General features: G+C 51.7%; 1 protein-coding gene across 1 annotated transcript in view; it reads left to right on the top strand.

The window, feature by feature from the left end:
- The window catches only part of LOC147113688 (catenin alpha-3-like), a 3,852,991-nt gene that overhangs the window by 60,962 nt on the left and 3,768,289 nt on the right, over positions 1-23,740 (top strand). The window contains exon 3 of the mRNA XM_085994990.1: positions 22,434-22,626. Within this exon, the coding sequence (XP_085851116.1) occupies positions 22,434-22,626 (193 nt within the window). The remainder of the gene's footprint in view (positions 1-22,433; positions 22,627-23,740) is intronic.

Below are 23,740 nucleotides of genomic sequence, written 5' to 3'. Positions count from 1 at the left end.
GGTTAGCACTTCCCAGTTTCGTCTTCCCTTATCAGGCAGTGTGGATACTGTGGATTCTGACTTGGCTGCTGATCAAGTTAATCTTTCTTTCCTACCCGGTAGCATGCACGCTCCAACTGTCTGATTTTTCATCTGATGCATCAGCCGTTTTTTTTAGGTTTAAACTTAGTAAATTCGGATAAGCAAGACATGACAGGAAAGTTGTCAACTTCTAAATCATTACAACAAGGTTGTCTCTAATTCTGTGTGCTTTGATTTTTGCTAATAATCTCTTGTGTGGAAATGCTCTTATCAAATGCCTTCTGGAAGATAACATCCACAGACACACCCCTATCCAGCACGCTTGTGACTGCCTCCAAAATTTAGCGGCATTAGTCGGGCATGACCTGCCCTTCACAAATCCAAGCTGACTCTCTTTGATCAGCTCATACTTTAATGTAGGTGTGCGTGAGCCCCGGCACAATTAGCGAACTCGGGGACCCATGGGAGTGGTCCCCAGCAGTCAGGTGGAGGGGGTGATCTGGAGGCGATGGTTGGGGGGGGGTTGGGGGCAAGGTTCTAGTCGCGATCAGGGGCGGGAGGGCGGGTGGGCTCTTGCTGTCATTGGCAGGAGCCCGGGACAAGGCAGGCCCGAGACTTTCTTCTGAGGCCTGGAGGAGTAGGAGTGCTCAACCTGGCCCACAAAGACACCAAAATGTAATTAAAATCTTACCTACTAGGCCTCTTAATGCCTAGGATGCCCCCCTCCGGCAGGCCTGGCTCAGGATCCCCTTCTGGCAGGCCTGGATCAGGACCCTGCCTCCGCCAGCTCTGGCCCAAGATCCCCCCCTCCAGCAGGCCTGGCCTGCCGACAAAGCCGTCAGTGCTTCCACACTCAAAGCTCTTACTAAAATTGCAGATTGAGTCCCAGTGACATCATTGGACCCGATCTGCATATTTAAAGAGCACCCCGCTACCTTCCTGCAGGCCTCCTGCTGAAAAGAGCAGGTTAAGATTGGGACACAGCGGGAAGGCAACGAGATCAGAGGGGGTAAGTAACTTGCTTCATTTTAACAGCCTCCCCCCCACTTGGTTTCAGGCAGGTGTGGTGAGTTAAAATCGGAGCCTCTGTCCTTGATGATTGTAATATATGTGGGTAGAACAAATGAAGGTCAGAGATACGATGAGCATGCTCATACCAAACCATGTGATAATACATCACACTGCTGTCCCTCTTAAAAAAATGCATATATTCCCCTCAAATACAACAAAACTATGCCCCATCTTTCCCAGCATTACATGTGCCACATAACAAAACTCCCACTTTTTTTTATTTTAAATGAACTACAAATCCAGTTTAATAACAGGTTTGTGGAGCCTTCCTGATCTCCTCATAGAAGGTTTTGGTGTTGAACCAATTTTCGGGCTGTTTTATTTTGGTTCCAAAGATGATTCTGTTTTTATCTCAGATTTGTTTGAACCTGGTACTTCAGTTACTGAAGTCTGAACTGAGTCAAACTCATGTATGTGTTCATGATCAACTGGTTCAAGATCACTGTCCAATCCAGGCCAGTAAACAAAGCTTCTTGCAATTAATTTCATACTGATGAACCCCGGATATTCAGTGTGAAGTTCAGCCAGAATTCTATCTCTCAAAGAAATAGGTACCACCACTCTGTTTCCCCACTTGATACAACCTGGCTCACAGGACAATTCAGTACAACGGTTATGGAATGGTTTCAACTCTGTGTCCAGACACTGATCAGTCCATCCATTCAAGGTGTTTTCATACACTCTTTTCAGTACTGAGTCCTTTTGAGTCTCATCTGTAATTTCAGCTGCATTCACGGGAAAGTCTTTGTTAACTGCACCTAGCGTGAAAATCTCACCTTCACCGCAACACATGAGTCTTCATGTGGCAACCTGGTCAAGGGATCTGCGATTGCATTTTGCTTTGAAGTGCGATATTCAATCGTATAGTCATATTGTGACAACAACACTGCCCAACGTTGCATTCTTGATGCAGCCATTGCAGGACCCCAATATTGCTAAGAGCGGTTTGTGATCAGTTATCAGGGTAAACTTTCTGCCAATTAGGAACTGCTGGAATTTCTTGATTCCAAATACTATGACAAGTGCTTCCTTTTCAATTTGCATGTAGTTTCTTTCGCTCTTTGTTGGCCTGTTGTTGTAGCTCGCTACAATAATAGGCAGCTTTACTGACTGGCCATTGCATTGAACTGTACATTCCATTTGTCCACATGTCTCTAGGATTTCTCCAGAGTAGGTTTTTAACTCTATGGTACTCTTTGCAAGTAGTATTTGATTAAACTTACTCTCATATGTGTCCTTACTCATGATAGAGCAGTCCACCACTGTGTCAATACATATCAATATATTGCTCGTTGATCAAAAGTTTTGTACAGAAGTCTTTCTCATGACTGCTAGTGTTGCCACTAACAGCATAGATATTATAGATGCCTAGTTCTTCAACATCAGGTGTGTTCATTTTAATATTGTGAACTCCTCCCTTTTGTTGTCGCTGCTTTGCATTGCCACTAGGATGATTCTTACTTCCAGCTTTAGATCTAGCTCTGCAAGCTGTTGAAATATGGCCTTGCTTCTGGCAGTGAAAACACTTTGCATTTCTGTATTGGCAGGAACTGTGGTGAGTGATTTCCATTGCAGCGATAACAATTCACTGAACTGCCCTCACCGGTGTGATTTTGACTTGGTCTCACAGCTTTAGGTTTGGCAATGGCTTTGTGACTGTAGACCTCAGCTGCACTAGTCACTTGAGTTGGACCGAGCTCCCTAGCATTCTTAGATGCCATCTCCATAGATAGGGCAATTTTGCATGCTATATCATAAGTTAGGTTTGGAGTGTTCAGTAACTTGGACTGTGCGCGCTCAACCACCAGTCCACACACAAACTTATCTCGCAACGCACTATCCAAAAATGTGCCGAAGTTACAATGCAAAGACAGGTTCTTAAGAGCTACACTGCACTCACAGATGGTTTCACTTTGTTTTTGGTTTCTGGTACCAAGCTTATAGCTCTCTGCTATTTCTAAGGGCTTTGGGTGGAAATGGTCCTTGAGTTTCTCGACAATGTCTTCAAATGACGCATCCTTCACTTTCCGTGGCACGAGTAGGTTTGTCAGCGTTCCATAGACATCTGGCCTGATCTCTGTTAGAAAAATTCCTTTCTTCCGTTCATGAATTACTTTATTTTCAGCATGAACATTCTCATCTGCACCTTCAGTATCAATAATGTTATTGGCCTTAAAAAACATCTCCATCCGCTCAATGTAAGAACTAAATGGTTTGCGAGCTCGTCATACATGCCGAGGCTTCTGATGAATCCCTTGGGTGCGGCCATGATTGTCCCGATCCCGTCAAACAGTGACTCAGCACGCTGCCTGTGTAGCTGTGAGAATCAACACCGCTGTTGCTGTGGAGACATACACGCGAAAGCGAAGCACAGATGATTCTGCATCAGCATTAACAGTAAAACATCACAAAAATTCAGTTTAGGTGTCACAAATTCACCTTAAACTTGTCCACTCGAAGGTTGAACCCTGTGTCCTTCCATGGTCCCTAAAAATGGCTTTGAGGTCCCCTCCTCATCGCCAAAATGTAATGGCCCAGAAATTCGGGTCCCCACACGTGAGTATGCACTGGGTACTCATGCGTAGGCCCAACGAAAGTGCCAGTTTCGTGCATGCACTGCGCACGCGCAGGAAACCGGAACTTCCGTTCCCTTGAAAGAAGGGGTTGACAGGTGGAATGCGTGCGCCGGAGAGGCAGCGCGTGCGCATCGAACTTACAGTTTTTTTGCAGGTTTCTCCGGGAGGGTAAGTCTCCAGCAGTTACACGTTTAAAAAGCAGGCGCAAGGCCTGCTTTTAACAAGGGAAGTGGTGAATTAATTAAAATTAAAACATTTTTTCCACAGGTTTATTATTTTTAAATACTTTAAAGAAAGGTAAGTTTATTTTTAGCCTCATTAGAAAATGTAATTAATTTTTTCAAAAATTTAAATTATTGTTTAAAATAGTTATTTTGTGGCGGAGCCACCAAAGGACTCAGATCGTTTGTATATAATTCCTTTAACAACATGTTAGCTACAGCCTGAGTCTGTATCTTTATTTATGCTGTTTAACTGTACAGAGCGTGGTTACTTTAACAGCACGGCTAAAACGTGATGATGTCACGCCGTTCATCACGTGATCCCCCACTGGCGGGAAAACGTGATGACGTCATGACGTCAGCCATGGGACTGCCAGAGCAGTCCTCGTGGAGCCTCCAGAGAGAGCAGACCTACATTCGATGTTATCCTGCAGTTTCTTGTTAAAACCTGTTTGTTTCATTAAAGTTCGTTTTGTTTGATCGCCTGAGTAGAACTCAGTCTTCTAGTTAGGAACCCACGTTCCTACATTGGTGACCCCGACTTTGGAGAACGGTTTTCGCGGAAGATCTTCAGCATGGAAACGAACGCCGTGACTCTGAAACTTCCACAGTTCTGGGAGCAACCACCAGCCGTGTGGTTCATCCAGGCTGAAGCCCAGTTCGCCATCAGGAACATCGTCGCGGATCAGACCCGTTATTACTACGTGGTCTCCGCCCTCGATAGCGCCACTGCCTCGCGGATCGTCAGCCTACTCGGTAGTCCACCTACTGACCGCAAGTATGATACGCTAAAGGCGCGGTTGCTACAAGTCTTCGGGCTCTCGAAGTCAGAACGCGCTCGCCGGCTTCTCGCTATGCCCGGCCTCAGGGACTCCAAACCGCCCGAGCTCATGAGCCAAATGCTCACGCTCTTAGGTGCCGAACCGGAATGCTTCCTCTTCCGGGAGCTATTCCTCTGCCAACTGCAGGTGCAGGCTGCCCTAGCCAGGTCCGAGGTCACAGACTGCGCAGAGCTTGCTGCCGAAGCAGATAAGATTTTCACAGTAACCCAGCAGTGCTGCGCTGCCACAAGACGCCCATCCCCCACAGACGCGGCTCCAGCTCCTCTTGCAGCGGGCTGGTGCTCCTACCACGCCCGTTTTGGCGTGAAAGCACGATGCTGCCGCTCTCCCTGCAGCTTTTCGCCCCCAAAAAAAACAAAGCTCCTGCAGCGTTCCTGGCGAAGGAGGACCGGGTCTAACGGGCGCTCCGCGGCTGCAATGGCCATCGGATCTTCGGAGAAACTTCTTTTCATCACCGACTCCCTATCGGGTCGACGTTTCCTTTGCGACACCGGGGCGCAGTGTAGCATCCTACCTGCGTCGAATCTCGATATTCAAGTTGGGGTCCACGGCCTTTCCCTCGTGGCGGCTAATGGCGCAGCCATTCGAACTTTCGGAAAGCGGCGGGTCCAAGTGTGTTTCGGCAGTCACCGCTTCCATTGGGAATTCGTCACGGCCACAGTCTCGCAGGCCATCCTAGGGGCGTATTTTCTGTGTGCCAACGGCCTCCTCGTCGATGTCCAGCACCGCCGGTTGATCAACGCGGCCACCTTCCACTCGATTCCATGCTACCATGGTACCGCTGTGTCGCGCTCTATCGCCTGCGCATTCCCATCTCCAGATGACTTCACTCGGCTCCTCAGAGAGTTCCCGGAGCTGACCAGGCCCACTTTCTCCTCCTCAGCCACGAAGCATGGTGTTGAACATCATATCACCACTACTGGCTCCCTGGTTTATGCACGGGCTAGAAGGCTTGAACCCGGCAAGCTCGCGGCTGCGAAAGCGGAGTTCGACACGATAGAGCGGCTGGGGATTATTCACCGGTCGAACAGTCCCTGGTCTTCGCCTCTCCACATTGTTCCGAAACCGGGCGGCGGCTGACGGCCATGCGGTGACTACCGACGCCTGAACGACGCCACTACTCCTGATCGGTACCCGATCCCGCATATTCAGGATTTCTCGGCCCATTTGGCGGGAAATTCCATCTTTTCAAAAGTCGACCTCGTCCGGGGCTATCACCAGGTTCCTGTGCACCCGCAAGACATCCCGAAAACTGCAGTCATCACCCCTTTCGGCCTTTTTGAATTCCTGCGGATGCCGTTTGGCTTGAAGAACGCGGCACAGGCTTTCCAGCGCTTGATGGACTCCGTGCTCCGTGACCTAAACTTCATCTTCGTCTACCTCGATGACATTCTCATCGCCAGCGCTAGCAAGGAAGAGCACATCTGCCATTTGCGTACCCTCTTTACACGCCTCAGTCAGCACGGTTTGATCATCAACCCGGCCAAGTGCCAGTTCGGCCTGCAGTGGATCAATTTCTTGGGACACCGCATCACCTCAGAAGGCGCCGTCCCCTTACTGATGAAAGTGGAGGCTGTTACCTCTTTCCCACGCCCGCCAACCGTCAAGGCCCTGCAAGAGTTCCTCGGGATGGTCAATTTCTATCACCGATTCGTCCCTAAGGCGGCTCTGCTTATGCAGCCTTTGTACGAGGTCCTCAGGGGCAAATCCGGCAAGGATCCAATCAGCTGGACGACCGAGATGGACCAGGCGTTCGTCAACACCAAGAGCGCCTTGGCCAATGCAACCATGCTGGTGCACCCGCTTCCAAGTGCCACCTTCGCCCTTACCACCGACGTGTCAGACTATGCCATCGGCGCAGTGCAGGAGCAGCGGGGTGAACGGCACGTGGCAACCGCTGGCGTTTTTCAGCCGTCAACTACGGAGAAATGAAAGAAAATTCAGCACTTTCGATCGGGAGTTGCTGGCCCTTTTTCTAGCCATCCGCCATTTCTGGTTCTTATTAGAAGGACGTCCCTTCACGGCTTTTGTCAACCACAAGCCTCTAACGTTCGCCATGGCCAAGACCGCCGAACCGTGGTCAGCTCGTCAACAACGTCACCCGACGTTTATTTCTGAATTCACCACGGACATTCAACATGTGTCTGGTAAAGACAATCTGGTAGCGGATTGCGTCTCCCGCGCGACGGTCCATGCGGTTCACCTTGGGATTGACTACGCCCTCATGGCTGCGGATCAGGCCTCGGACCCAGAGGTCCAATCATACAGAACCGTCCCCTCTAGTTTCCAAGCGGCCGACGTCAGTTTCCATACCGCAGGCACCACGCTCCTTTGCGACGTCTCCATGGGCGTTGCGACGTCTCCATGGGCGTTCCCCGACCTATCGTGCCAGTCGCATGGCGCCGGAAAGTGTTTGACGCCATACACGGGTTGTCGCACCCTGGTATGAAGGCTTCACAACGGCTAATGTCGGCGAAATTCGTCTGGAAGGGTATGCACCTGGATGTCCATGACTGGGCCAACACCTGCGTGGTCTGCCAGAAGACCAAGGTCCAGTGTCATGTTAAAGCTCCAGTGGCTACGTTCGCTGTTCCGGCGCGTCGTTTCGACCACGTGCATGTGGACCTTGTGGGGCCACTTCCGCCTTCCCATGGTTATACGCATCTCCTCACCATGGTGGACCACACCACTAGGTGGCCAGAGGCAATTCCTTTGGTTTCCACCACTTCGGCAGACATCACTAGAGCTTTCATCTCCTGTTGGGTTGTTCGTTTCGGGGTACCGGCGGACATCTCTTCCGATCGTGGGCCACAATTTTCCTCGGAGCTCTGGAACGCTGTAGCTCAGGGGCTCAGCACCAAACTTCATCGCACCACCGCCTATCATCCACAGGCGAACGGCCTGTGCGAGCGATTCCACAGGTCGCTTAAAGCCGCTGTACGGGCCAGTCTTCAAGGTGCGGGATGGGTGGACAGACTCCCATGGGTCCTTTTGGGTCTTCGTACGGCGCCCAAAGAATACCTGCAATCGTCCTCGGCGGAACTCGTTTATGGCCAGCCGCTCCGAGTACCAGGGGATTTCCTCCCTTCTCCCACAGAGCCATGGTCCGCCTCCCAGCAACTCGTCAGCCACCAGGAAGCGGCCAGATGCTTTGCTCTGGTGCCTACATCAAATCACGGCCTACAGAGCTCCCACGTGCCGGCTGAGCTGAAGAACGCCGAGTACGTATTTATCCGCCACGACGCTCACTGGGATCCGCTCAAGCCCCCTTACACTGGTCCTTTCCGCGTCATCGAATCGGGAGACAAATCCTTTTCGGTCGACATCGGAGGAAAGCCGGATCACATTTCGGTGGACCGGTTGAAGCCGGCTCACTTGGACCTGGACCGCCCAGTTGTCATCGCTCAACCGTTGAAACGTGGCCGACCGCCCGCAGCCGCCGTGCCAGATCAACCACAGCCGCCCGCCAGCTCGACCACACTCGCTGCGCCAGCTCAACCACAGCCGCCCGCCAGCTCGACCACACACGCCACGCCAGCTCAACCACAGCCGCCCGTCAGCTCGACCACCGTCCATCAGCTTCCTCTGCAGGGTTACCGAAGTCGCGCGGACAGACTTGTCAGGCCTCCTCGACGCCTCACTTTTGCTGTTAAAGACAATTCTGGGGACGCGCATGTGGCGGAGCCACCAAAGGACTCAGATCGTTTGTATATAATTCCTTTAACAACATGTTAGCTACAGCCTGAGTCTGTATCTTTATTTATGCTGTTTAACTGTACAGAGCGTGGTTACTTTAACAGCGCGGCTAAAACGTGATGACGTCACGCCGTTCATCACGTGATCCCCCACTGGCGGGAAAACGTGATGACGTCATGACGTCAGCCACGGGACCGCCGGATCAATCCTCGTGGAGCTTCCGAAGAGAGCAGACCTACATTCGATGTTATCCTGCAGTTTCTTGTTAAAACCTGTTTGTTTCATTAAAGTTCGTTTTGTTTGATCGCCTGAGTAGAACTCAGCCTTTTAGTTAGGAACCCACGTTCCTACAATTTCATGTAATTTATAGTTATTTTAAAAATGTGATGTTTTTAAATAAAGTTATTTGAAGTTTTAGTTATGTTTTGGGGCTTATAGTATTTATAGGCTTGACAGCTCTTCCTGTCAAATTTATGAATGAAGCATTCCCTGCTACCATTGGCTCTCCATGGCCCACGTGACCCCAGGGGACGCATCGAACAAATTGCGCCCCTGGGATACGCAAGCACTGCGCGCCAGCAGTTGGAGTAGCCCCAGGATCGGAATCCCACGCGGGCCCACAGCACAACGGCCGGTGCGCAAGGTAAGTGCAGGTCGGGGGCTTGCACCCGCGGGAAGCCTCCAACCCGAATTTCTGGGCCAATATATGTGGATAGAACAAATGAAGGACAGAGACAGGATGAGTTGCTAGTTCATGTTGCTTTATTAGTTCAGAGTGAACTGAACATGCTCATACTAAACCACGTGCCAAACCATGTGACAATACATTACAATGATAGATTGGGGTAACTTCCCCACAGCTGGCGTTACATTGACAGGTCTGTAGTTTCCTGGTTTCTCACCCTCCTTTCTTAAATAATGGAATGATGTTTGCAATTTTCCAATCCAAAGGCACAATTCCCAAATCTAGAGCGCTTTGGAAAATTATGACTAACACATCTGCAATTCCCTCACCTGTTTCTTTTAATACCCTAGGGTATTGTGTAAGCCTTTCCTTTTAGCTTGCTATTGTCTCTTACCTCATTTGTTAACGATGTTTGCTTAACTGCACAAGTGGAGCTTTGCCTTTTAGATGTGGTATGATTTTGTATTGTACCAATAACTTCTTTGAATACTTCCCAATGTTTGTAGGTTTACCTAGAAACAGCTCAGCCCAGTTTGCTGTGGTTAATTCATTTCTCATCCCTTCAAAGTGTGCCTTACTTACATTTAAAACCTTGGTTTGAGACTCTTGCTTCTCCCCCTCAAACCTAATCTCAAATTCAATCATATTATGGTCAGTATTCGCAAGATGTTCCTTTACAGTCAGATTGTTTAACCAACTCAGTGATACTTTGGACCAACCCAGAGAAACTTTGAAACAACTCAAGGAATAGATAATGTCATGACAAGCTGTTTCACTTTGCGCAGAACAGTAGAACCAGAGGACATGATCTGTGCTTGAAGGGGGTTAAATTCAAAACTAATCTGCAGAAACAGTATTTCAGTGAGCAGGTGGTAACAACTATGTAATAGGCTTCCTAGGGAGAGGGTGAAAGCAGTTAGTATTGATTCATTCAAATACATATTAGATAGATTTCTCCCAAAAAATAACATTGTGGGATACAGTATCTGAGTCATTTGAGACATGACATGGTGAGTGTAGCATGCTTGGGAGGAACAGGTGTCTTTGGAACTATGGTTCCCAAAGCTCTCCATCACTGGGGTTTTCCTCCTCATGTCTGGGTCTGTTGTAGACTCATTGATAGAGATTGATTGCTGTGATTGGTTAACAACTCCATTATCATTGTAGCATGTGACTACCAGGGTGGTAGAAGGTGAGCTAGATGGACCTCGGTCTGTTTTAGTAATTCCTATGTTCCTATGCGAGGATTAATGTCTAGTCAAAGCATTAATTAATTAGATGTGTGAGGCCTGAGCCTGGTGTAAACGGTAGCCCTTTGTGTTGTTTTATGCACCATTGTACCTCTGAGGGGCTTGATTGACAGCTGTCTACTCGGAGGCCCATTAACAGATTTATTTATACAGCAGCTACTCCTGCAGTTCAGTTTCGGTTGAGTTTAAGGTGATGATTAGGCTCCGTGGTGAATGACACGGACATCGCTGTTACCCATACACAAACATTGGGGCCAGTTTCCACACTCTGCAGACGCTGCTGGATTTGGCGGGTTGAGGTGATTAAAATAATATTAATAAGCTCCCTGCACAGTTTGAGCTTTGCACAGCGAGTGACCTGTAAAACTGCTGATCAGAATGAAGAGGATGTGATCACTTATCTTTAAGTGGGAGTCGGGCAAAAATTCTTCCAGCTTGTACACAAGTTATAAATAGTTTTGAAGTGTTTGTCAGCCTTTCCAAAGGCTGTATGGGGGTTGGGGAGGGAAGATCAAGTGAGAAAACATGAAGGTGAAGGACAATACAATGTCAAGGCCAGCAGGCCATTCATCAATCCTGTTGGCTAGCTGGTGGAGTGAATGTGCTGGCTCCCATCTCTGCCCCTGACTCAGCCCATCTGCTGCTGAAACCCTCATCCATGCCTTTGTTACCTCCAGACTCGACTATTCCAATGCACTCCTACCATCTTCCACCTTGCATAAACTCATCCAAAACTCTGCTGCCCGTGTCCTAACTCACACCAAGTCTCGTTCACCCATCACCCCTGTGCTCGCTGACCTACACTGGCTCCTGGTTCATCAGTGCCTCAATTTAAAAATTCTCATCCTTGTTTTCCAATTCCTCCAAGGCCTCGCCCCTCCCTGTCTCTGTAACCTCCTGCAGCCCCTGAGATTTCTGCGCTCCTCCAATTCTGGTCTTTTTGTGCATCCCTGATTTCCCTCACCCCACAATTGGTGGCCGTGCCTCCAGCTGTCTAATCCCTAAGCTCTGGAATTCCCCCCCTGAACCTCTCTGTCTCTCTCTTCTCCTTAAGACCTACCTCTTTGACCAAGCTTTTGGTCACCTGCCCTAATATCTCCTTCTGTGGCTCGGGGTCAAGTTTTGTCTGATAACGCTCCTGTGAAGCGCCTTGGGATATTTTACTATGTTAAAGGCGCTGTATAAATGCAAGTTGTTGGTGTTGTTGGTGCACGGAGACTTGTTCAAACTGCCAAGACAGCATACTCTCCCCTGTAGATAGAGTTGCACCATGCCTGGCAGAGTTGGCAACCAGATTGGATTGCAGTACCTGGAAACGTTTCGGAATCTCGTTGGGTTAGATCAACCAACAGCAGCAGGTAAACAGCACATGCCATGAATTGTAGCTTCTCAACCAGTTCCATATTTACTGCTCACCATTGTCAATCCTTCAATTTAACAACAATTTAACTCTCACATTAATGCGTGGTATCTCTCTTGGTTTCCATACCCACAAACTGGGGCTCTGGTATTACAATATCGGACAGTCTCTGCATTGCACAACCTTACAGCACTTTCATTGCATCGCCTCAAAACCCATACCTCAGCAGGACACACAGTCGAGATCAACGTACAATACATTTTCAAAGCCTTCTGATTGGATACAAGGCAGCAATGGGTGACGCCCTGAACTTGGTGAAATGCGGCAATCTAGTGATGTTGGGCATGCGTGTCAAGGCGTTCAGTGGGAAAGGAAGTAAAGTGCTGGCCCTGCTAACCAACGCCTCAGTCACTTTTCTGATATCTCTGTAGGCAGCACAATTCCTGATAGCGCCAGCACTGAGCCATGGGTATAACAGTTGAGGGCGGGTGGTTATTATATTATGTCCCCAGGATGATAAAAGGCCATTAGGAAGGACTTGCAGTTATGTAATATATAAATATTGGCCAGGACACTGGGGAGAACTCCCCTGCTCTTCTTCGAAATAGCGCCGTGCGATCTTTTGCATCCATCTGAGAGTTGGTTTAATGCCTCATTTAAAAGACGGCACCTCCGACAGTGCGGCACTCCCTCAGTACTGCACCTCCAACAATGCAGCACTCCCTCAGCACTACCCCTCTGACAGTGCAGCACTCCCTCAGTATTGACCCTCCGACAGTGCAGCACTCCCTCAGTACTGACCCTCCGGCAGTGCAGCGCTCCTTCAGTACTGCCCCTCCGACAGTGCAGCACTCCCTCAGTACTGACCCTCCGACGGTGCATGCTCCCTCAGTACTGACCCTCCGACAGTGCAGCACTTCCTCAGTACTGACCCTCCGGCAGTGCAGCGCTCCTTCAGTACTGCCCCTCCGACAGTGCAGCACTCCCTCAGTACTGACCCTCCGACGGTGCATGCTCCCTCAGTACTGACCCTCCGACAGTGCAGCACTCCCTCAGTACTGACCCTCCGACAGTGCAGCACTCCCTTAGTACTGACCCTCCGACAGTGCAGCGCTCCCTCAGTACTGACCCTCCGACAGTGCAGCGCTCCCTCAGTACTGCCCCTCCGACAGTGCAGCGCTCCCTCAGTACTGCCCCTCCAACAGTGCAGCACTCCCTAAGTACTGCCCCTCCGACATTGCAGTACTACCTCAATACTGACCCTCCGACAGTGCAGCGCTCCCTCAGTACTGCCCCTCCAACAGTGCAGCACTCCCTAAGTACTGCCCCCTCAGACATTGCAGCATTCCCTCAGTACTGACCCTCCGACAGTGCAGCACTCCCTCAGTACTGACCCTCCGACAGTGCGGCACTCCCTCAGTACTGCCCCTCCGACAGTGCGGCACTCCCTCAGTGCTGCCCCTCCGACAGTGCGGCACTCCCTCAGTACTGCCCCTCCGACAGTGCGGCACTCCCTCAGTACTACCCCTCCGACAGTGCAGCACTCCCTCAGTACTGCCCCTCCCTCAGTACTGCACTGGAGTGCCAGCCTAGATTGTGGGGCCGATTTTCCCGCAGGTGTGGGGAATTGTCGGGTTCCCCGAATGTCGGGTTCCGACACAAATCTAAATGGGTCTGCCACATCGATGCAATTTTCCCTCAATTGGCCAATTCATTTCCAGCGTGTGGGAACCCTTGCTAATTGACTATTTCCAGTCAGAAAGCCCCACAGTATGATGTCATCATTCGTGGTGCTTTCAAGGTCCACAGCAAGCACTGCATCCTCTGAAGGCTTCCAAATGAACCATACAGGATGGCAGAGGAGCCTGCAGCAGCTGTGGCCAGTGCCAGACCCCGAGCTGCCTCCAAATTCGACGAGGCTTCACTGCAGGCATTATTGGATGGGGTTAGGGCCCACAGGGAGGTCCTCTTCCCTAGGTCAGGGAGGAAGAGGCCTCCCACTGAGACCAATGGATGTAGGTGTCAGCAGATGTCAACTCGCTGGGAGTCACCAGAAGAACCTTGGCATTACATCTCTAGCTCCTTCCTTTACTCCTCCACAGTACCATCCAGAGCCACCGTCCCCACTGTGGAGGAGGAAGAGGCTGTGCAGCCAGACTCCTCAGAGGAAGCTCCAACTTCTGAGGGCGCAGCGTCAGCAGAAGTAAGCACACCCAGCACCAGCGCAGACACTCACACCTCGGGGGGACCTTTGGGACATAGAGTAGTGTTGTCACCTGGTGCTTCACAGTTTACAAGTGAGCATCAGCAGATTGTGGAGACAGGGACAGCAGTGGAGAGTCCTCGTTGGAGGGCGCAAGGGGGTGGAAGGGGGAGGTGGCGGGAGGAATATGGGGGGGAAGGGGGGGGAAGGGAAAGGGGAAGAGGGGGCGGGGGAAGGGGGAGGGGAAGGGGGGAAAAGGGGGGTGGGAAGGGTGTGTGGAGGGGAAGGGGGGAAGGGAAGGGGGGAATGGGTGTGTGGGGGGGGAAAGGGGGGTGGGAGGGGTGGGGGAGGAGGGTGGGAAGGGGGGGAAAGGGTGTGTGGGGGAAAGGGGGGTGGGAAGAGGGTGGGGAAGGAAAGGGGGTGTGGGGGAAGGAGGGGGGAAGGGGGGAAGGGAGCCAGCAGACCCTTTCCCCTCTGCCCTGCCGGCGGCGGTTGGAGAAGGCTAGGCCCCGGGCCCTCGGGCACCCGCACTGACATGGCCCAGCGAGCCCAGCGCCCTGGGCAGCCCTGAGCTCCGCAGCCGTCGTTCGGACCGCAGGCCACAAAGCACCCAAGCCCAGCGCCGGCGATGGCTCCGCGGAGCTCCGTACCGCCCCGCCAGCCTTTACAAAGATGGCGGCGGTGGGCTACGCTCAGCTCAGGGCCTGCCCTGCCAGCATTTACAAAGATGGCGGCAATCGCGGGCCGCTTGTTGAGCAGGACAGGAGGTGCCTAGCTCGGGCGTGGCTGGGGAAGAGAGGCCAAGGCTTCGAGGCCTGCAGGCGGGGTTACCCTGGAAGGTTGCGGCGCCCGGCGGAGGTAGCGAGTCAAGAGGAGAAAAAAAAGGGGTGAAAGGTAGGAAAATTAATGAGGTTAGAGAAAATGTTGACAAATGAATTAACTTTTTTGCAAAACAATTTAATTGTGTTTTAAAAGCAACTTTTTTTTTTGCTGGAAATCTAGTTTGAAAATAAGCACGCAGAAAGTGGGAAAAAGAAATGAATAGTTAGGAATCAAGATGGCGGCCACTCACCTCGGCTCAGACGGATTAGGCCCGCCCACACACACAATGAAACACCCCCCAGTGATGCACCGATTGGTCAACCATCAGGTTAATCCCCTGTACGATTGGTCAACCATCACATCACTCAACGCTAATGAGCGGAATGTTGCCGTTTTTTGAAACTTTTTTGTTTACTGTCTGAACAATTTTTGTCTGACCAAAAAGTAAATATGCCTATTAGACTCACCTAATGATAACCTTTCTTTTGATATAACATATGTGTAGGTACGCTCTATAACTTTTGATTGTATAGACAGACAGACAGACAAACAGACAGAGACAAACTGCTTTATTTATATATACTAGCTGAAGTGCCCGGCGGTGCCGAGGCTTTTTCGAGGGCATGTTGTTTGTTGGAAGAGAGAGAGAGAGCGACTGGGGGGAAGAGAGAGAGCGACTGGGGGGAAGAGAGAGAGCAACTGGGGGGAAGAGAGAGAGCGACTGGGGGGAAGAGAGGGAGGGAGGGGAGGGGAGGGGGGAGGGGAGGGAGGGGAGGGGGGAGGGGAGGGGAGGGTGGGGAGGGGGGGAGGGGAGGGGAGGGCGGGGGGGGAAGGGAGGGGGGAAGGGAGGGCGGGGGGGAGGGGGAGGAGGGGAGGGAGGGCGGGGGCCCCCCGAGGGTCGCGGCCCCCCCCGCGAGGGTCGCGCCCCCACCGGCGAGGGTCGCGCCCCCCCCGAGGGTCGCGCCCCCCCCGAGGGTCGCGCCCCCCTGAGGATCGCGGCCCCCCCCGAGGGTCGCGCCCCCCCCCGAGGGTCGCGCCCCCCCGAGGGTCGCGCCCCGCCCGAGGGTCGCGGCCCCCCCCCGAGGTGAAGACCGCCGATTGCGCGCGCAGCAGGAGCTGAGACGCGGCGTCTCTCTCTGGCTCGGCCGACGGGCCCGGTTGCCAGGGTAACCATGACGCTGACCAAGCCCCGCCCCCCGGCCGAGCCAGAGAGAGAGACGCCGCGTCTCAGCTGCTCCTGCTGCGTGCGCGGCCCCCCCCCGAGGGCTGCGGCCCCCCCGAGGGTCGCGGCCCCCCCCGAGGTGAAGACCGCCGATTGCGGCTGTGCGAGACGGCCGGCGGGCCGGTTGCCAGGGTAACGCTGGACACTCAGCAAGCCCCGCCCCCCGGCCGAGCCAGAGAGAGACGCCGCGTCTCAGCTCCTGCTGCACGCGCACCCTAGCGGCGCTGGGCTGAGGCTCGGCCCTCCAGCCTTCGAGTGGGGCCGGGAGGTGCCTCGCTCGGGCGTGGGTGCAGAGGAGACGCCGAGGCTTCTAGGCCTACCTGGAAAAACGGGGAAAGGTAGGAAAATTAATGAGATTAGATAAGTTAATTACTTTCTAAATCATTTTTTAAAAAACAATATGTGTTTTAAAAGCAACGTTTTTTTTTAAGATGCAGAAAGCAGGAAAAAGAAAGGAAAAGTTTGGAATCAAGATGGCGGCGACTCACCTCGGTTCAGAACGATAAGGCCCGGCCACACATGCACCGATTGGCCCGGTGGCACACGCCAGCAACCCGGCGTACAATTGGTCGAGCTCGAGGTCACTCTGTCGCTAATGAGCGGATAATGAGATGCTAATGAGCGGAACGTTGAAGGTTTTTGGGATACCGTGGGCGCGATTTTAGCCCGGCCGAAACGTAAATACGCTTAAAACCATCTCGGATGCGTAAGCTTTCTTTGGAGGTAACGCGCGCGTAGGTACGCCCTGTAACTTTCGAGCGCATAGCCCGACAGACGCACAGGCGATGACAGACAGAATGACAAACAGAATGACAGACAGACAGATGTACCGATTTATATATATAGAAGATACTAGCTGAAGTGCCCGGCGGTGCTGAGGCTCTTTTGAGGGCATGTTGTTGTTGGAAGAGAGAGAGAGAGCGACTGGGGGGAAGAGAGAGAGTGACTGGGGGGAAGAGAGAGAGCGACTGGGGCAGGGGGAAGAGAGAGAGCGACTGGGGGGGAAGAGAGAGTGCGACTGGGGGGCGGAGGAGAGAGAGCGACTGGGGGGAAGAGAGAGAGAGAGCGACTCGGGGGGGAAGAGAGAGAGAGAGAGCGACTGGGGGGGAAGAGAGAGAGAGAGCGACTGGGGGGGAAGAGAGAGAGAGAGCGACGGGGGGAAGAGAGAGAGCGACTGGGGGGAAGAGAGAGAGCGACTGGGGGGAAGAGAGAGCGCGACTGGGGGGGGAGGGGGTTGAGTGGAGGGGGGAGGGGGAGGGGGGAGGAGTGGGGAGGGAGGGGGGGAGGGAGGGGGGAGTGGGGAAAGGAAGTGGGGGAAGGGGAGGGGGGAGGAGTGGGGGAAGGGGGAGGTGGGGGAAGGGGGAGGAGTGGGGGGGAGGAGGGGGAGGGGGGAGTGGGGGAAGGGGAAGGGGGGCGATGAGGGGGATGGAGGAGGGGGAAGGGGAGGCAGGGGGAAGGGGGATGGAGGGGGAGGGAGGGTGGGGGGGAAGGGGAGGGAGGAGGGGAAGGGGGAGGGAGAGAGGGAGGGAGGAGGGGGAAGGGGGAGGGAGGGGGGAAGGGGAAGGGAGGGGGAGGAGAGGAGGGGAGGGGGGAGGGGAGGGGAGTGGAGGGAGGGGAAGGGAGAGGAGGGGAAGGGGGAGGGAAGGGGAGGGGAGGGAAGGGGAGGGAGGGGGAAGGGGGAGGGGAGGGAAGGGGGGAGGGGTGGGGAGTGGGGAGGGGGGAAGTGGGGAGGGGGAGGGGGAGGGAAGGGGTGGGGGGGAAGGGGGGTGTGGAGGGGAAGGGGGTGGGGGAGGGAGGGGAAGGGGGAGAGGGGGGAGGGGAAGGGAGGGGAAGGGGGGTGGGAGGGGGTGGGGAGTGGGGGAAGGGGGTGAACGGGAGGGGTGTAAGGGGGGTGGGGAGTGTGGGGGGGAAGGCGGGTGGGGAGGGGGGAAGGGGGTGTGGGGGGAAGTGGGGGGAGGGGGGTGGGGGCTGTGGGGGTGTGGGGGGGAGTGGGGTGTCGGGGGCAAGGGGGGTTGGGGGGGAAGGGGGTGTGGGGGGGGTGGGGGCTGGAAAGGGAGGGGGGAGATAAACTTAAAGTACAGGAAACTTTGTGCTATCCGGCACCCACTCTTCAGAGTTAATGTTGAGAGATACCGAGATTCTTATCTCTGTATTTAACAACAAACACTGTTGCTTAGCAACAGCTTCTAAACACTCAGGTGTGGCCCTGAAGCTCTGTAGCTAAAGCTGTTGCTATAGCGACAGACCTTGCACAGCTACACAGTCGATTGTCTGTCACAGACACAGATTTGGAGCACAGAAGCCCCACCCACTCTATGTTCCTGTACTAAGATGGCCGCGCATGCACTCTGTTACACACTGAATCAAAATGGCGTCGCACTGAAACTTTTCGCCCTCCTTGACAAAGATGGCTGCCGTTAACCTGGGGCTGTCTGCAGAAGAAATTTCATCAGCTGCAAACACAGGATCTTCAGATTATTATTCGGGGCTTGCGACCTACCCCAGTTGCTTATGAAGTCTCCCCACCTACTGACCCCGGGAATGGAGCTGAGGCAGCACACCCTCTGCCCTCTGCCAGTGTTTGTCTCTATCTAGGCCGGGAGCCTGGGTCTAGAGTTGCACTGCTGGCAGTTGGAGAAGCCTAGGCCCTGGGCCTGGAAAAACGGTGAAAGGTAGGAGAATTGTACAGGCTAGAGAAAAGATTTACAAATTAATTAACTTTTTTTACAAACAATTTGTGTTTTAAAAGCAACTTTTTTTTGCTGGAAATGTAGATTTGAAAAGAAACACACAGAAAGCAGGAAAAAGAAATGAAAAGTTTAGAATCAAGATGGCGGCGACTCACCTCGGTTCAGAACGATAAGGCCCGCCCACACACGCACCGATTGGTCGACCGTCAGGTCATCAAAGCGTAGGATTGATCAATCGTCCCGTCACTCGACTGTAGGAGGGCCCGGCCGCACGCGCCAGCAACCCGGCGTACGATTGGCCGACCTCGAGGTCACTCTGTCGCTAATGGGCGGATAATGAGATGCTAATGAGCGGAATGTTGAAGGTTTTTCGGATATCGCGGGCGTGATTTTCGTCCGGCCGAAACGTAAATACGCTTACCACCGTTTCGGAAAGGTAAGTTTTCTTTCGACGTAACGCACGCGTAGGTACGCTCTATAACTTTCGAGCGCATAACCGGACAGACACACACGTGAGGACAGACAGAAGGACAGACAGAAGGACAGACAGACAGAAAGAACGATCCGTTTATATATATAGACTAGAGATCAAGCCATCTTAGACTGGGTATTATGTAATGAGAAAGGATTAATTAGCAATCTTGTTGTGCGAGGCCCCTTGGGTCAGTGCGATCATAATATGATAGAATTCTTCATTAAGATGGAGAGTGAAATAGTTGGCTCAGAGATAAATATAGATAGATAGATAGATAGATGAGCGCCATATCACATTCGGAAGAAAGTCCTCTGTTCACTATGTTAATGGCAATGTTACAGTAATTGGAGTAAGGGCTTTGCTAGAATGATGGGGAGAGGAATTTTATGTGCAAATGTTAATATGCTTGTTGCTAATATCACAGTGCGACTTCAAGCTCAGCATTGATTGAAAAACTGATTCCTTAAGCAAGTGCCGAGATAAGATGCAGGTCTATCTATTGCAGAAAAAATCTGCCCTCAATCTGATGGGACCCACGGCCTTTGGCCGAGAGCTGAGCTCCAGTGTTTCAATGACTCTGAGGGTGGGAGAGCGGTTTGGGGTCAGGGGTCAGCTCTCTCTACCAGAGATACGTCTCAGTTCTATCAAGGTGGAACATCTAGGTGACGCTGCACTTCCAATATTTTCTGCTCTGCCTTCTGTAAACACTTTGTGCAGGTTTTTATTTTACATTTAACAACCTGAGATAAAAATAAGAAAACTGCACCAAAGTTGGGTTGAAACAGATAAAATATTTGTTACAGTGCGATAGGACGGTGTTGAAATGGAATATCCAGAACAGGCTGTTCCAGCTGTCAAGAAACTAAAATTCCCCTTTAATAATCTCCTTATGAATGTTCGTGAGCTCCCAATATAGGAATACCACTCCTTTAGTAATCTATTAATGCTTGTGCATCCCCAGTATAATCTGATAATGCTGGTAAACTCCCTAATATAGGAACACTACCTCTTTAATAACCTATTAATGCCAGTAATCGCCATGATGTAGGAACATTAGCCCTTTAATATATATGAAGAGTACTATGAAAGCTGGGAGCTGTGTAGATATTACCAAGGTTGTGGTATATGTGAGGCTGTGTTAATGGCTCCAGCACAAATCTATTGACAAAGTGCCTCCTTTAAGACTGGACACTCATAAGTCCCCAGTCAGTCATAAATTAGAAAGAAAAGCGGATGAAAATTTGTAACTTAATAAAAATGTAGATAAAGCTGGTATCTGTATTGGTTTGTAGATTGACTGATGAATGCGAGCCGCATGTAAATGCAGTTTGTAGCCCTTGTCTTCCTCCAGCCTGCGGTTGAGTTTGTAATTGGCTGCTGTTGCTAAAAGCTGAAGATGTTAGAATGCCATCCTTTGAACACTTAAACTTAACGTCTCGATCCGGTGACCTCCCATTTTACGAACTTTGACTCTTGTCAGACGTATATTTGTAGCTGTTCTAATTCTGGGGGTGTAAAGCCGATTGTGACTTGTGGAAAATTGGTATAAACGGGATGGTGAGGGCCTACAAATGGGGTGGGCAGCCTTACCACATGGTTATCACTGGCGATGGAGCCCACTGGAACTGTCGCAGGGGCCTACCACTGGCCGGCCAAAGCCCAGGTTTACCAACTGTGGTGGGAGGGGTTCGTGGACTGTTCATCACTTGACTTCCTGCCTCCAACATCCCGCCCAGTCAAACAGACTATTCTCCCATCTCCAATATCTTTATAGCTGATAAACAGAAGTGTTCAAAGAAAATGAGAAAAACTCACAATTATTTTTGAGGCCCCTGTGATTTTTCCCTGGGTTTGCTCACAGCAGTGTCCAGGAGATTACACTTCAATTCCTGGAGACTCCAGGCCATTCCTGGAGGATTGGCGACCCTATCGAAGCGCCTGCCTGAAACAAGCACGAGGCCGCTTTCCCGCACAACTCAGGGTCCTCGTGATGGAGTTAAGACTCTGATTGCAATGTTAAGGGACCCACGGGCGGAGCTTGTGATGCCAATGCTCTGCCCAAGCGTACTTGAGTTCCGATCGGGAAACGGCCAGAAAAATTGGAAGTGCACCTCCTGGCTCCACAAAAAAGATCGCCCCGCCTCCACCCGAGTACCCACCTGTGGGCCTGTGCCAGCCCGGCCTCACCCGGCCTGGGCATAGAGTTCCCCCTCATCCCCCGAGTACCCACCTGTGGGCCAGCCTCGTCCGGCCTTGTCCTGCCTAAGCATAGAGTTCCCCCTCATCCCCCGAGTACCCACCTGTGGGCCAGCCTCGTCCGGCCTTGTCCTGCCTAAGCATAGAGTTCCCCCTCATCCCCCGAGCACCCACCTGTGGGCCTGTGCCAGCCCGGCCTCACCCTGCCTGGGCATAGAGTTCCCCCTCATCCCCCGAGCACCCACCTGTGGGCCTGTGCCAGCCCAGTCTCAGCCCACCTCGCCCTGTCTGAGCATAGTGTTCCCCCCCGTTCCCCGAGCACCCACCTGTGAGCCTGTCTCAGCCAGCCGACATCCCTGAAGCTGAAGAGTGAAGAAGGCAGCATCAGGACCCCCTTTATGGCATCCGCAGCTCGCCTGCCAAATTCAAATGAGGCCCAGGTCTCAAAACCGGGACCTCCATGCCAGCGGAACGGACAGTCGACCAGAAATTTCCCACCAGTCGAATGCCCAAAAGTCAAAATTGCTCCACAGAATGATGGGAGATCATGTGGAAGTACCTCCTTAGTCTGTTTCCTGTACGCTGACTTGCACCAAGCCCCATTCACCCATCGCCCCTGTGCTCGCTGACCTACATTGGCTCCCACTCCAGCAACACCTCAAATTTAAAATTCACATCCTTGTCTTCAAATCCCTCCATGGCCTCACCCCCTCCCTATCTCTGTAACCTCCTCCAGCCCTACAACCCTTTGAGATCTCTGCGCTCCTCCAATTCTGGCCTCTGGTCCATCCCCACTTCCTTCGCTCCACCATTGGCGGCCGTGCCTTCAGTTGCCGAGGCACTAAGCTCTGGAACTCCCTCCCTAAACCTCTCCACCTCTCTATCTCTCTTTCCTCCTTTAAGTCGCACCTTAAAACCTACCTCTTTGACCAAGCTTTTGGTCACCTGTCCTAATATCTCTTTATGTGGCTCAGTGTCAAATTAGTCTGTTAACGCTCCTGTGAAGCATCTTGGGATGTTTTACTACGCTAAAAGTTGTTGTTGTTCCTTATGGGCCACTGTAACGTACAAAGAATTACTGAATTTCTTTCTTTATACGCTAGGTCACAACTTTAATGAACTGTGTCAAGGACCCTTCACAGAACAAAAAGGGGCGATCAAAGAGAGCTCGTGTTCTCCTGGCATCGGTGGAAGAAGCTACAAACAACCTAATTGAAAAGGGGGATCAAATTGCCAAGGACAGCACTTTTCTAAAGGCCGAACTTACAAAAGCAGTGCAGGATGTGCGTAAAGAAGGTGGGTGTGATGTACTCCACGTTGGTCCAAATACACCTCACACGTGGCTACTCAGGATAAAGCATTATCATTGACAACTTACTGAAGAACATTGTGTGAATTGTGTGTGGATTGGCAGTAGCCTGGTTTTTATATTGTGACATGGTTGAGTGTTCTGACTCACTGAACTTGAACCTAAGTGACTGTAACACGGATCAGGCTGCTTGGTGCATTTCTTTCATGTGAGAAACAGAACATAAAACTAAATAAGTAATGATTGAAGTAACTGAGATGCTGATGCAAAGAGAAAAGGGCTTTTTAAAAAAAAACGCTTGTGGAAATACGGTAGAACAGATGAGAAGGTATGGGTTTATTGCATTGAAAATCTCACATCTTAATATTAAAGAACCTCGTCATGCAGTAGGAATATATATCAGAGCTTTGCCCATTGGGAATGTATAGCAGAGCGTTGTGCATTGGGAGTGTATATCAGAGCGTTGTGCATTGGAAATGTATATCAGAGCGTTGTGCATTGGAAATGTATATCAGAGCGTTGTGTATTGGGAGTATATATCAGAGTGTTGTGTATTGGGAGTATATATCAGAGCGTTGTGCATTGGGAGTGTACATCAGAGCGTTGTGCATTGGGAGTGTATGTCAGAGCGTTGTGCATTGGGAGTGTACATCAGAGCGTTGTGCATTGGGAGTGTATATCAGAGCATTGTGTATTGGGAATATATATCAGAGCGTTGTGCATTGGGAGTGTATATCAGAGCATTGTGCATTGGGAGTGTATATCAGAGCATTGTGTATTGGGAATATATATCAGAGCGTTGTGCATTGGGAGTGTACATCAGAGCATTGTGCATTGGGAGTGTATATCAGAGCATTGTGTATTGGGAGTATATATCAGAGCGTTGTGTATTGGGAGTGTATATCAGAGCGTTGTGCATTGGGAGTGTATATCAGAGCTTTGTCCATTGGGAGTGTATATCAGAGCGTTGTGTATTGGGAGTACAGGTAGACTATCCTTTATCCGAAAACCTCGGGACCAGCCGAGTTTCGGATAAAGGAGAATTTCGGATTTCGGAAGGTGGGTCGGCGGGGGTCCGCGGGGGGGGTCGGCGGGGGGTCG

This window comes from Somniosus microcephalus, chromosome 8 (assembly GCF_052327205.1).
Source record: "Somniosus microcephalus isolate GS21.2 chromosome 8, FLI_Smic_1.0, whole genome shotgun sequence".
Lineage (NCBI taxonomy): Eukaryota > Metazoa > Chordata > Chondrichthyes > Squaliformes > Somniosidae > Somniosus > Somniosus microcephalus.
Note: the sequence above shows the minus strand (reverse complement) of the source record. Positions and strands in the feature narration are given on the sequence as shown.